Source organism: Mollisia scopiformis (genome assembly GCF_001500285.1).
Source record: "Mollisia scopiformis unplaced genomic scaffold LY89scaffold_28, whole genome shotgun sequence".
In the NCBI taxonomy this organism is placed as follows: Eukaryota; Fungi; Ascomycota; class Leotiomycetes; order Helotiales; family Mollisiaceae; genus Mollisia; species Mollisia scopiformis.
The window spans coordinates 843,472-855,546 of record NW_017263608.1 but is presented as its reverse complement, the minus strand read 5'-3'; the positions used below and the strand labels follow the sequence as shown (position 1 = coordinate 855,546).

Below are 12,075 nucleotides of genomic sequence, written 5' to 3'. Positions count from 1 at the left end.
TCCTTTAGTTTTCATCCGCCACCTGTAGATGGTGGCTGTATGACAAACACTCCCATTTTTCAATATCCCAAACCGAGGAGATTTGTGTACAGTTGTTGCCCTTGTTCTAGTTAACCTGTTCTAGGCTATTCTCCAGGATCACCGTCAGACATGTCTCCCGAAGCAGTATCTCCATACCCCGAGCGACCAATTCGTCCCTTACCCAAACGACGTCTGCGAGAACGACTTTCTCCTGATGTTGCCCACTCGATAAAGTATCCTCCAGCTCCTAAGACCACAGCACCCTTATTCTACCCTTCGTATAACATCCGAGAAGAGACTGGCGCAAGTACCTTCGTGGAATCCCAACACCCTAGTGAGCGAGAACGAGCAGATGAGATAGAGCGGAACTATATTTCGAGACGAAACGCCGACGAACTGGAGAGTGACGAGGATGAGGCAGCGTACCGAAGTCGTTTCTACTCAAGACACTCCGCAGACACTACAGGTCGATCTTATCGTTATGTCCAAAAGCCAGATGCCAAACACCCAAATCCTCAGCCGCCAGCTTCTACCGCATCGTCAGCTGATGGGTATGACTCCTTTGAGAACACTAACAACAAGAAGAAAAGAAAAATTCCAACTCCGGGCGATTCCAACTTGAACGGGGTTCATCTGTCGAGCGAGATGGCCGGTATGGGGATTTCAGGAAGTGATGATTTGGCTGAAGATGTGGGGGTTGGTTCGTACCACCATTCTAGTACCATCTCCACACAAGGCATCTCCGGTCCCGGAAGAGGCAGGTACGGTCGAATCAGAAACGGAAGGAGCCCTCTAAGGACACTCTCCGATACTTCTGGCAATTGGGTGAACGGCCGCACCACAAAACAAAGACAACCCCAGTGGCCAACTCCAAGTAAGCGTCAACGGTGGTCATACCTTGATGCCAATGGTTTTGCTGACACGATTACAAGCTGAATCTCCAGGTATTATCTCAAGATCAATCGCCAGTGCCAACGCCGAAAAGACTCCGATCACGCCCTCAAGAGGTCAAGAAAACGTTAGCCTCCTTCAACAGGCCGCAAAGAAATCAAGCCCGGCTTCGACCCAGTTCACGTTCACCTGTGATTCTCAAGTCCCTGGTACAATACCTTGGCCAGGACCCAGCCGTGACGCAGCCATGCATGGAAGCCCCAAAGCTCGTACAACCACCCACGCCACCCAAACTAGTCCCAACATGCCCTCAAATCTAGGGATGCCTAACAACGTTGCCCAACCCAAGCAAGGTGTTGCAGCATCTCAGCACCCGCAAAATGCCAACAAGCAGCCACCCCAAGCTGCGCCCCCAAAGAAGACCCGGCGTCGTGCGGGAAAGGAATACCTCATTGCTGCTCGCCAGCGTCGCCAGCAACAAGAGTATCTTAGAGCTCATCATCCTCCAAACCCAGAAGATATCTGGATATGCGAATTCTGCGAATATGAGCGTATATTCGGCACACCGCCAGAGGCTCTCATTAGACAATATGAAATCAAGGACAGAAGAGTCAGGAAGCAAGAGGCAGACAGACGGAGACTATTGGAGAAAGCAAAGATGAAGGGAAGGAAGGGCAAGAAGGGAAACAAGGCTGCTCCGAAGAATGTGCCAAATGCGCAAGATCGACAAGCTCAACATCAACAGGCCCAACCACCAGCTTCGATGAACCAAAGCCAGAGCCAGAGCCAAGGCACTCAGAGCGAGGACTTCTATGAAGACGAGTACGACGACGAGTACGCTCAGGATGACCCACCGCCACCTTCTCCGGTTGTTCCACCTGTATCTCGCCATACTGATAACGCGACACTTCGACAAGGTCCTCTGAACAATCATGGTGGTTTAGGAAGCTTCACTGACAAAGGCGTCACCGCTTGAAAGTAAGCTCGATGTATCACGTACATGAGCACTCGAATCGATGCTATCCACGCTCAGTATGACGACTTCGTCATATCATCTTCTGAGACTCTGGGACACATTCATGCTCTGCAATTTCAGACAAGTCCTTCAATCCTCGTCCTTCTCCTTTGTCATTTCGAAAATAGAATCCAGCATTGCATGAGCATCAGCGGCATATGATATTGATCAACATCACCTTTACTGCACCCCCTTTCAACTTCAGAACTCCCCTCAATTAGAACTGCATGGGTCTGACAGCTGGAGATACCCGATCTTGCGTATCTTCCGGTCTACATAAAAACCGTGAGTCTGCTGGGATTTGCATGGATTGTATATTCAGCACTAAAGATCACAATCACATCACTGCACAATCTATTTGTTTCCTGCCTCGGTGATCTTTTTAAGTGATTCACTTCTGGGTTTGGAGCCGCGATTAAAAAAGACACTTGAAGAAGCTCCCATTTAATAGGGGTTAAACTCGCTTAGATAGCCCTTGCCCAGTCCCCTTTTATGCTCGCGATTTTCTATGCTGGATGACCCGAGTCGAATTCCCAGAAGATTACTCTTCGAGACATCATCCAGAGTGCCCGGATTAAGTTGGACCTTTGATTGTGTGTTCACCTCGTATCGTTGACAATTGCCACGTGAAGAATCCTCCGGAGGCCGCAGGGTAGAATGCGGGATAGCGTCATATCATGTCCATCAAGGTGATTAATCAACATGCAGTTGGCGAAAATATCTTTATTTTAACCTCCTACCAATTTGATGTGAAATGCTGGAAGAAAATTTAGTAGTGGCCCACTTCAAGAAGCCTGTTGTTTGGTATGTATAATGTTTCTTCACGGGTACGGCACAGTAACCAATCCTCATTTCGAGGAATGCCCACCTAAAGATTCTCAATTTGATGGGGTTTCAAGTCAACCTTGCTCAGATAAGATCGTTGCCCTTAGAATAATCCATTTGTTCTTTCTAGAAGATCAATCGAGGTACATATTTCCTTGCTGCTCTGCGCCTTCGTCTTATTTCACTCGCATCTCCTCAACCCAATCATACTGCCCGGTTCCGTTGCTCAGAGTTATGACACCTATCTACTGAGGCTTGATTCCTGCAGTAGGTTCCTCCCATTGTTCGCGTCTATGCCAGAAAATCTCTGCTCCTGGGGGCGGGATTTCGATACCATTCTTAGTGAAGAGACCTCCTTTAACATATGCGGTCTTATGATCTTCTACCTCTGCTGTCGAGAAGACTGCACTGTCCTGAATTTAGTACTGCAATCGATATTGGCTGAGCCAAACGAAATGGTTGCATCGTCGGAGTTGGATGTTGGAAGATGTTGGAAGAGATGGATCGGGACAAAAATCTTACCATCCACAATCACCACAGAAGTTGCGATGCACAGCCTTTCCACTCATCGTCTCGCCGTCCTGGTATATCTTCGGTGTGCCATTGACTTTGACATCCTTCCTGGGGATGGGAAGATTGACCGAGAATCTATATTGTCAGCTAGGGATATTACATCATTAAAAGCAAGCTGCTTGGTGTTGTCCGGATCTAAGTAACAATGCAAGAGAGGGCAGATAAGACAAAGAGGATAACTTACAAGCCTCCGCTCGATGCACGACAGCCTTGACAATGGCATTTGACGCAAGATCCTGGGCATGAGGTCTTGGGGAACTCGATCGAGACTGCTCCGCAGTTGCAGGTCCCTTTCATCACTTCGTTGCTTGTCATGATTGTTGCCTGAAATGTAATGATAGCTTCACACGGGTCGTGAACAGATGGGTCTTGAGGAAAAGTCTCTAGATGGCTTGTTAAAGAAAAGGCAAATGCAAGTGACGAGGTTGTACCGTACACTTTATATCTCCGGTTGAATCCCGCTGTTAGTTCCTGTACCACCATTGCACTAAACAGTCTTAGCCAAAATCCTAGACATTGGCAGGCAAATTCCGTATTACAGGTTCTGTCGTATTCTGGTTTCCACTGACACAAGACCTATCCCGAGCCGACTTGACGCGACTGAGAGGTCCCTCTGTACGACATTGACGGGCCGAGGTCCACACCAGCATCATGGACGGCCGCTCATGGAGAAGATAACGAATCCATTGGTATGTATCATCTACTCAATCGAGGTATCTACCTATCGGGGCACTATGCGTCTCCACTCTTCTCTCACTCTCTCAATACTTGCGCTTCTTAATCTCACAACTCCATCCACTTATCCACCCAGCAAGCAGTATTGGTTTTGCATCCACGAAATCACCTCCCAAAGCAGAGATGACCATCCGCATTTCCAGTCCAGAGCAATGAAGCTGATCCCAAATTTCGACATCAAGAACGCCAGCCCATGCACGCACGCTTGAGCAACCAGTGTAATCCGCTCCGATTTCATAATAATCATTCTAGACTCACGGTGCGCTACCATTCACAGCCGCGCCAGGAACTTGACCTGCGGCCAAAGCTGCTTGTTGAGCCGCGAATTGTGTGGCGTTTGCTTCAGCTTGGTGAATGACTCCTTGAACGATGACTTGCTCTGGAGCTGTGAGATTTGTTGTCAGGGACTCGTATAGTTGAGGTTGTTCGTGTTGGAGTTCTGTAGAGTGTCAATAGGCATTGCAGTTTGCAAGTTTGAAAAGAACTCACTCGCAAGGGCATTTCGGAAGAGCTGGTATGGCTCGATCTTATCAAGAGGTGTCTCAAGTAGACTCTCCTCTCCAAGCTCATCGTCTGAATCGTTGTCCTCGAGATTCTGGAATTTCTGTGCCTGTAAATCGTCAGTTGTAGTTCAAAGGAAAGATACGAGAGCAAGACCCTAGAACTCACCTCTTCATTCAAGAACTCAAGATAGGCGGTGCTTTCATCTTTGACATCGCTCGTCTCCTCTGCCTCGTTTTCTTCTTCATTCCAGGCGGAATCGTCACCAGCCCACTCATCATCATCTTCTTCAGAATACTCTGAGTGGTCAAGAGGATAGTCATCTTTGAGGGCTTCTTCGCGATCTTTGGAGCAAGTTAGCACAACGTTGAGAAAAAGTGTTCGGAGTGATGCTTACTCTTCGTGGCCGCCGGAAGAGTCTGGAATAAGCGCACGATTCCCTGTAGAAGTCTCGGCCAGCCTTGTTGGACACTGACAGGTACTTGATCAGCATTCAGGGTAAGTAATGCCACAATTGCTGCGATAGACAACTTCTTGTCGTGGACTCGGGTGAAGCTGTCAATATTGGAGAACCACAGGCTGAAGAACTTGTTGGTCCATCCCTTGGTCTCAAGGACCTGGAGAGTGAGAACCTATGATGGTGTTAATATTAATGAGGCTCAATGTTTGAAAGGACACAAACCGGATTGTAGTATATGGCATTAATGACCATTTCCATCAGGTGAATCTTGTACGACTTGACCTTAACCTCGGTGTTTGTGAGCACACGCATTGCAATCTCAACCTATTCGTTGTAAGTAAGACTAACGCGAGAGAGGAGCGCGGGATTAATACAAAGGCCACAACGTATTGATCAGCATGACCCCGAAGACTGAGCATGATACCCTCAGCTAATTTGCAGGCACAAATTCTGTCAACCCCCCCAACCTTCTCGTCGGCGAACATGTCCGAAACCATCGAAAACATTGCATCCAGATATTGCGGAGTCGAGGCCAGATGGTGGGCACCGTACTGGACGAAATTATCAAGTGCAGGCAGCATGTCCTCGAGGTAAAGCTCTGCGCCAGCCTTGAAAGTAGCGTGAATTAGCTCGAATGCTTCCCACATGGTTGGTGAGATGGATTTTGCGGCAAAAGTACAGCTATCGATAATCTCGAAGACCTCGTTGTACAAGTCTGGAAGGGTCAGCAAAAGTGTTTCCCGAGTGTTATTTATTGACCTACCATATAATTTGTTCTCTAATGTTACTCGGATAACCGGCATCAGGATCGACTCCATGTGCAAAAGGACGTCTGGGGTGCTTTCCAAGGTCAAGATCAAAGTGCCTATGGTCTGCAGCACACCCAAAGCAGTGATGCTCTTATCATCTAGGTAATCTCCGTATCCACCATCCTCGTCATCTCGCTTCTCGTTCTTTTCCAATAGCTCCCGCACAATCCGTAGATATGTGTCCCGCAATTGCTCACTCAAAGCCACAGCGAATGGTGTCAATTCGGTAGCAAAGACCTCCACGAAATCCTCCATCACGTTCGACAAAGCATCCACATCAACCTCATTCGCAAGCTTCAAAAGTTGTTGCATGATCTGTGGTATGTTCTGTTGCATGTTGGTGCGAATGATATCGTGTCTGATGAGAGGTTGAAGTGCAAGAGCAGCTTCGACGCGGACAGGAAGATCTGGGTCTGCCATGCATTCCAAGATGTTGCGGTAGATAATGAGAAGATTATTTGGGTCCTTGAAGTCAAGTTGCTCAAACTTCTCCACTGTGTCGCAAGCTCGCGCACGCAGAAATCCTTGTGGGCTGCGGAAATCTGGGAAGACAAATCGGACCAGGAAATATTCCACCTGCTCAGCGATCGGGCTCTTCTTACCCAGGATGACGCTGGATAAAGTCCCAATCATACGCAAAGCCCCTTCCTTGGCGATGTGATTCTTCTTATCATCTTGCGTAGTCTCATACTCGCTAACTATCTTGTTCACGAACGTAAGAATCGTAAAGGTGTGCTTTCTGCGAACCTTGGTCAGAGTAACTAGAAAGTTTGTTGCCGCCACGTCAGGTGCTGAGACCTCCTCATAGAAGTTCAACTTGTGATGCAGGTATTCTTCCGGATCTGTCTCGAACTTCTCAACATCGTCCTCGGAGAGACACATCACAGGAAATAGGAAATGGGTTACTAAAGAGTCGAGATGTGGCTTGAGATGAGTCCACATTTCTTTGGGTCGTACACATTCGTCCAAGAAGACAAGGGTATATGACAGACAAGGCCTGCTGAGCCATGTTGTCTTTGACACCCACTTCTCAATCTGCGAGAGGTATCCTTTGAGGATCTCTGGTGCAAAATTGGCTATGAAGTTCTTGGCGAAGGCAGTATAGTCCTCTCCGTTGCCTTTCTGCAATGATTGTGGATTACCATAGCTACTAATGTTAGTGGATGAAGTCAATGTAACGAGAAGATATCTTACCGAACGAACAGACGGTTCAGGTTGAAGTAGGCCCATTTCTTGGCCTTCCACCAGTGATTGGCCTCACGGTCTGTCAAGTCTTCAGGCAGAGCGGTGGGAGGGACCTCCTTTGCAACTGTTTGGAGGAAGAGAGAGCACCAGCCGACTACCACCTGGTGTTCTCTTAAAGAGGTTGCTAATTCGAACTAATTTTGTCAGCACTTCTGCTGTTTTGGCTCATCCTGCACCCAAAACTTACAAAGGTGGCATGCTTGTAAGCCTTTAGGACAATGTGTAGCATTTCTCCTGCATCCTGACTCATCTCGTTCACCAGGCCCTGCCCAATTACCAACAGTCGAGGGAAGGTCAACTCTACAATCTTATCGAAGTCGGTTCGATTCTCTCCAGATTTGAAGCGGAACACGCGACAAATGGCAAGCAGGCACTGCAAGCCAGCAAAGACAGATGGCGCATCATTCGCGTTTAGCAACTGGACGGTGATGGTTATGAAGGCGGGCCACTTCTCGGGAAAGTCAAAATGGAGAATCTTTTGGAGGACCGGCACGAGCTGCTGGCGGATCTGAGGCTGGGAGGCAGCTAGGACGGGTAACAGTCGTTCCCGAAATCTTTGCTTCTCGTCTTCGGGTATAGGTTTATTCTGTTGGTTCTCCTCATTCGGGGACCATCCTCGAGTGACGCGATTCTTGAGGTAAACAACGGCTGCAGTTGTGCGTTAATATCTGCCTGCGGGTCGCGGGGTAAAACTTGGGACGTACTCGACATGCGAATGGAAGCTTCTTGCTCCGCTTGCAAGATATCTAGGAGAGCATCTGTAAAGCCAGGATGCTCCTCCGCCTGTACACATATTGTCAACTGACTGCCCTGGCGTTGCCTGCCCTGGAACCCGGAATGTCCATCTTACTGTCTTGAGATCCAGCTCAGCGCGACGTCGAGCGTCGGTGTCTGCGCTCAAAGTGTCGACAATGCGACCGCGCAAGGAGGCCACATCCATTTCGAGATGGAGGCGCTGTGCAGTAATGGTTGGTATGACAAGATTACAGCCAAAGCTGAAGACTTGAAGTGGAAGGTCAATATTGTGTTGGAGGTGATCTTTTTCTGGCTCGCTAACGTGCTAGGATTGAGTGCAGAAAATTTGGGCGGTCTGGCAGTGCAGTGCATCAAGACAGGACGAAAGCAGGGTTTCACAATTTCAGGAGACTCGTTGATGCGTAATGTACTGTAGAGCACAGGATTACGGGTTACCGATAATAGATTCTACGCTATATGCATTCCACAGTCTGCGAGATAGATGTGCATTTATATTTATACGCCCCTTGTGGGCATTGCACTTGGTCTTGCGTCGATTGCACTCGCCTCTGATACACAACAGATACCACAAGTATGGAGAATTTGACTAAAGCTGATTTCCACCTATCTGCAGACAATGCTCTATCGCGATTCTCAACCACGGAAGTCATTCGTCCTCTTCATTGTGGAAGTGTCATAGCTACGTGGAAGGTGGTTGAGAGTGCCAACGAACTCAACCTCGAAGCCTCTGGTGGAAGTCCCTTAAAACTAGCCCTGTCGTCTGCAGTCCACCCCACTACACGTGACTGTATCACATGAAACGCCCATTATCATCATCAGGCATGTCCTTTCGTTGCAGTGGATGTTTGCTTCTTTGTCTGGGAGCCAAGGGGAAGGTTGCATCCGTGAAATGCAGAATCGGCTATTGTGGGTGCAGTTAGAAAGGCATGGATGGTGTTGTCCGGAATCATACCGCCTCCTCTGAATAACATCATGAAATTCTGTTGATAAAAAATAGGTGGTTTCTATGAGAGGGAAGTCCCAATCTTAGCCAATTCCAATTTACTAGACCTTTTGATATCGGCGTTAAGTCGTTTGTCTTGCGCTTACACATGCCGGATTGGGAACTAGAACATCCCCACCTTCACTACATCCCTGGACGACTTGACGTCTCGACGGCATCGGAACGGTATGTGAAGACTACCACGAGGCATGAACTAATCATGAGCTGGAGGTATAAGTAATCTATATCGGCCACTCTCCTTCCCTTCTGTCACACTTAACCTTCTTTCATTCACGTAACTTGATTCGAATTTTCTTCAGTAACATGTCTGCAGAGCAAAGCACAGGTCACATAAGGCCTGACGGCTCTAAGAATACCTTTCCCCATCCCTTGGACCCTCTATCTGTTGCCGAGTCAGATGCTGTGCGGGAAGCTATTCTTCGAAAGCAAGGACAAAATGTCGCTATTCACTTCCGCTCCATCTTCCTCGAAGAACCACCTAAGAAAGACCTGACCATATTTCTTGATCTTGAAAGTGCTGGCAAAATTACATCGCGAACTCCGCGCCCAGCTCGAGTTGCTAAGGTTTTATATGATGTCATTAGAAGCAGCAGATACCATGAGTACATGGAATCATGGATTGACGTTAAGCTCGGAAAAGAGATTCGGCACCGGAGTATCGATAAGAAGCATCAAGCAGCTTTGACACTGTAAGTGAAAGTCTGATGCAATGGTTCTCTGCTGATACTCAAGTTACAGTAATGAGTTTCAGCAATTTTCCGAGTCTTGCATTGAGTCGCCAATGTTCAAGGCAGCGGTGGCTGAGTTCAATCTTCCCGGAGGCTTCGTTGTCACCATTGATCCTTGGCCTTATGGAGGACCGGACTTCGATGAACAGGCTCCACGATATACTCAAGGACTCTGCTTCGCAAAAGACACCCGTTCCGGAAACGAAGACTCAAATCACTATGGCTATCCCTTACCCATCATTCCTATCATGGATACTTACAGCAGAGAGATCGTGAGGATAGATAGGCTAGCGACAGGTGGTAAAGAAGATGGTTTGGCGTACGGGACGCATATTAAAGACATCATTGCTCATTGTTCGCCATCTGAATATGTCCCAGAGCTGCTCGGACAACCACTGCGCGCGGATATGAAGCCTTTGAATGTCATCCAACCAGAAGGTCCATCATTCCAAATCGATGGACACCTAATCCAATGGCAGAAATGGAGGTTCAGGTGCGTTATCAACGATCACTCACATTTGAGATTCTGTCTGAGCTCTGAGCATTGAGTGTTTTCCTATTGTTTGTAATGTATATAAACATTTGCTAACATACGGTTGCAGACTCGGATTCACACCTAGAGAAGGTGCAGTTCTGCATGATGTTCGCTATGATGGAAGGAGCGTGCTCTATAGACTCAGTCTGAGTGAGATGACTGTACCCTACGGTGATCCAAGACCACCATTTCAACGTAAACAAGCTTTCGACTTTGGTGATGCCGGAGCTGGTCGAGCAGCTAATAACTTGGCTCTCGGTTGTGACTGCCTGGGCGTTATAAAGTACTTTGATGCAGTCATGACTGAGCCTGATGGAAAAGGTAAACTGCACAATTCTCTTTGGTATCTTTGGAACTTTGAGACTGGATGGCAGGTCTCAATCCCCACGGACTCAAAAACACTCCACTCAAATCGAAGATGTTTAAAGGCGTACACTAACTCTCGAACAGCCAGTGTATCCAAAAATGTGGTCTGTCTGCATGAGCAAGATAACGGCATTGGTTGGAAACACACCAATTTCAGGACCGATCGGGCTGTCGTGACACGTCTAAGGGAACTCGTTGTGCAGTTCATCATCACTTTAGGTAAGCTTCTTTTGTTCTAACTTGCTCTTTTTTCTTGTGGTAACAGATGTCTCAAGAGCCGAGACATGAGCACGGACAAACGGCGTCCCTTTGCAGGCTTTGGAGACAGCTCTGAAGTTTCCGAGCTTCCTGATAATTTATCAGCTAATTGAAGTGCTAACCTGGTGTCAAAAGCGAATTACGAGTATATCTTTGCATTCAAATTAGATCAAGCAGGAGGCATCACTGTCGAAACTAGAGCTACTGGAATCGTGTCTGTAGTGAACATTGATCCAGGAAAGACTAGTCCATGGGGCAATATTGTGTCCGCGGGGGCACTTGCACAAAATCACCAGCACCTTTTCTGCATCAGAATTGACCCTGCCGTGGACGGCAACAAGAATACTGTTGTTATTGAAGAGAGCCTTCCAATGCCAATGTCGAAAGAGCTTAATCCATATGGGAGTGGCTATGAGGTAAGTTTGACCAGCTTTAATTTGTAACAACGACATCCGTGATCACTTGAAACTCTTCGGTGCTCGCTGTGCAATCCCTACAGAATGCTGACTTGGGAAACACAGGTCCGACAAACTCCGGTCAAAACGTCAAAGTTCTTTGATGCCTCGCCCATGACAAATTTGACGGTGAAGATTACAAATCCACAGAAATTGAATCCAGTTTCAGGGAAACCAGTGGCGTACAAATTTATTCCTACAGCATCGCAGCTTCTTCTAGCTCATCCTGACAGCATTATGGCAAAACGAGCTCAGTTTGCTCAACATCATGTTTGGGTTACCAAGTATAAAGACGCCGAGTTCTGGGCCGGTGGTGAGTTCACAAACCAGAGCCAAAAAGAAGTAGACGGTGTTGCAGATGCAGTGGCAAGACATGAGAATGTTGAGAATGACGATGTGGTCCTGTGGAACACGTTCGGCCTAACTCATAACCCCAGAGTCGAAGACTGGCCTGTGATGTGAGTGTTATCAGACCCGAGAAATGTTGCATTGAGCTAACCTTGTATTCAGGCCAGTGGAGATTCACCAGATTCACATTAAACCATCAGACTTTTTCTCGGCAAATCCTGCTATTGATGTGCCTGGAAGCAAGAACACAGCATCGGTACTAGCGCCCGAATCTCAGTCATGCTGTGAGAGCGGAGATGTTCAGAAAGCTGCGGCGTCTCATCTGCAAGGATCTGGTCCGGATCTGGATCCGAAATCCAAGCTGTAGGTACTTTGTTGGATATGTGCGTCTAAGATGCCAGTTGCCGCACTCGCGAAAATTTCGTAGAAAACGACCTTTGGGACAGAATGAACTTGTGGAATATCAAACCTAGTCTCGCAAGAGAAACATGAACACTACTTTCTTGACAATAAACCACTTGAGTTTCACCACTATCTCGCACACTATCACA

General features: G+C 47.6%; 4 protein-coding genes across 4 annotated transcripts; 2 read left to right on the top strand and 2 right to left on the bottom strand.

Annotated features, from left to right (window-relative positions):
- Nucleotides 1-150: 150 nt before the first annotated feature.
- On the top strand, nucleotides 151-1,888 carry LY89DRAFT_597916 (uncharacterized protein; the record flags this gene model as incomplete). Its single annotated transcript, XM_018210005.1, has 2 exons — nucleotides 151-895; nucleotides 954-1,888. 2 exons carry the CDS (start codon nucleotides 151-153, stop codon nucleotides 1,886-1,888), a joined length of 1,680 nt encoding a protein of 559 aa, XP_018064204.1.
- Nucleotides 1,889-2,963: 1,075 nt separating this feature from the next.
- LY89DRAFT_690244 (uncharacterized protein) lies at nucleotides 2,964-3,704 on the bottom strand. The gene is made up of 3 exons (XM_018216057.1): nucleotides 3,510-3,704; nucleotides 3,275-3,400; nucleotides 2,964-3,160 (listed from the first exon to the last, which is right to left on the bottom strand). The coding sequence occupies exons 1-3, from the start codon at nucleotides 3,638-3,640 to the stop codon at nucleotides 2,998-3,000; spliced, it is 420 nt and encodes a 139-aa protein (XP_018064203.1). The 5' UTR covers nucleotides 3,641-3,704; the 3' UTR covers nucleotides 2,964-2,997.
- A 304-nt stretch (nucleotides 3,705-4,008) lies between these two features.
- LY89DRAFT_628155 (ARM repeat-containing protein) lies at nucleotides 4,009-8,126 on the bottom strand. The gene is made up of 11 exons (XM_018211175.1): nucleotides 7,926-8,126; nucleotides 7,780-7,858; nucleotides 7,263-7,723; nucleotides 7,025-7,209; nucleotides 5,785-6,977; nucleotides 5,396-5,736; nucleotides 5,244-5,345; nucleotides 4,959-5,193; nucleotides 4,730-4,905; nucleotides 4,550-4,670; nucleotides 4,009-4,499 (listed from the first exon to the last, which is right to left on the bottom strand). Exons 1-11 carry the CDS (start codon nucleotides 8,013-8,015, stop codon nucleotides 4,315-4,317), a joined length of 3,168 nt encoding a protein of 1,055 aa, XP_018064202.1. The 5' UTR covers nucleotides 8,016-8,126; the 3' UTR covers nucleotides 4,009-4,314.
- Nucleotides 8,127-8,972: 846 nt separating this feature from the next.
- LY89DRAFT_628154 (copper amine oxidase) lies at nucleotides 8,973-12,053 on the top strand. Its single transcript, XM_018211174.1, has 7 exons — nucleotides 8,973-9,523; nucleotides 9,573-10,055; nucleotides 10,165-10,418; nucleotides 10,548-10,682; nucleotides 10,857-11,137; nucleotides 11,243-11,634; nucleotides 11,687-12,053. The coding sequence occupies exons 1-7, from the start codon at nucleotides 9,138-9,140 to the stop codon at nucleotides 11,889-11,891; spliced, it is 2,136 nt and encodes a 711-aa protein (XP_018064201.1). The 5' UTR covers nucleotides 8,973-9,137; the 3' UTR covers nucleotides 11,892-12,053.
- The last annotated feature ends 22 nt before the right edge of the window (nucleotides 12,054-12,075 follow it).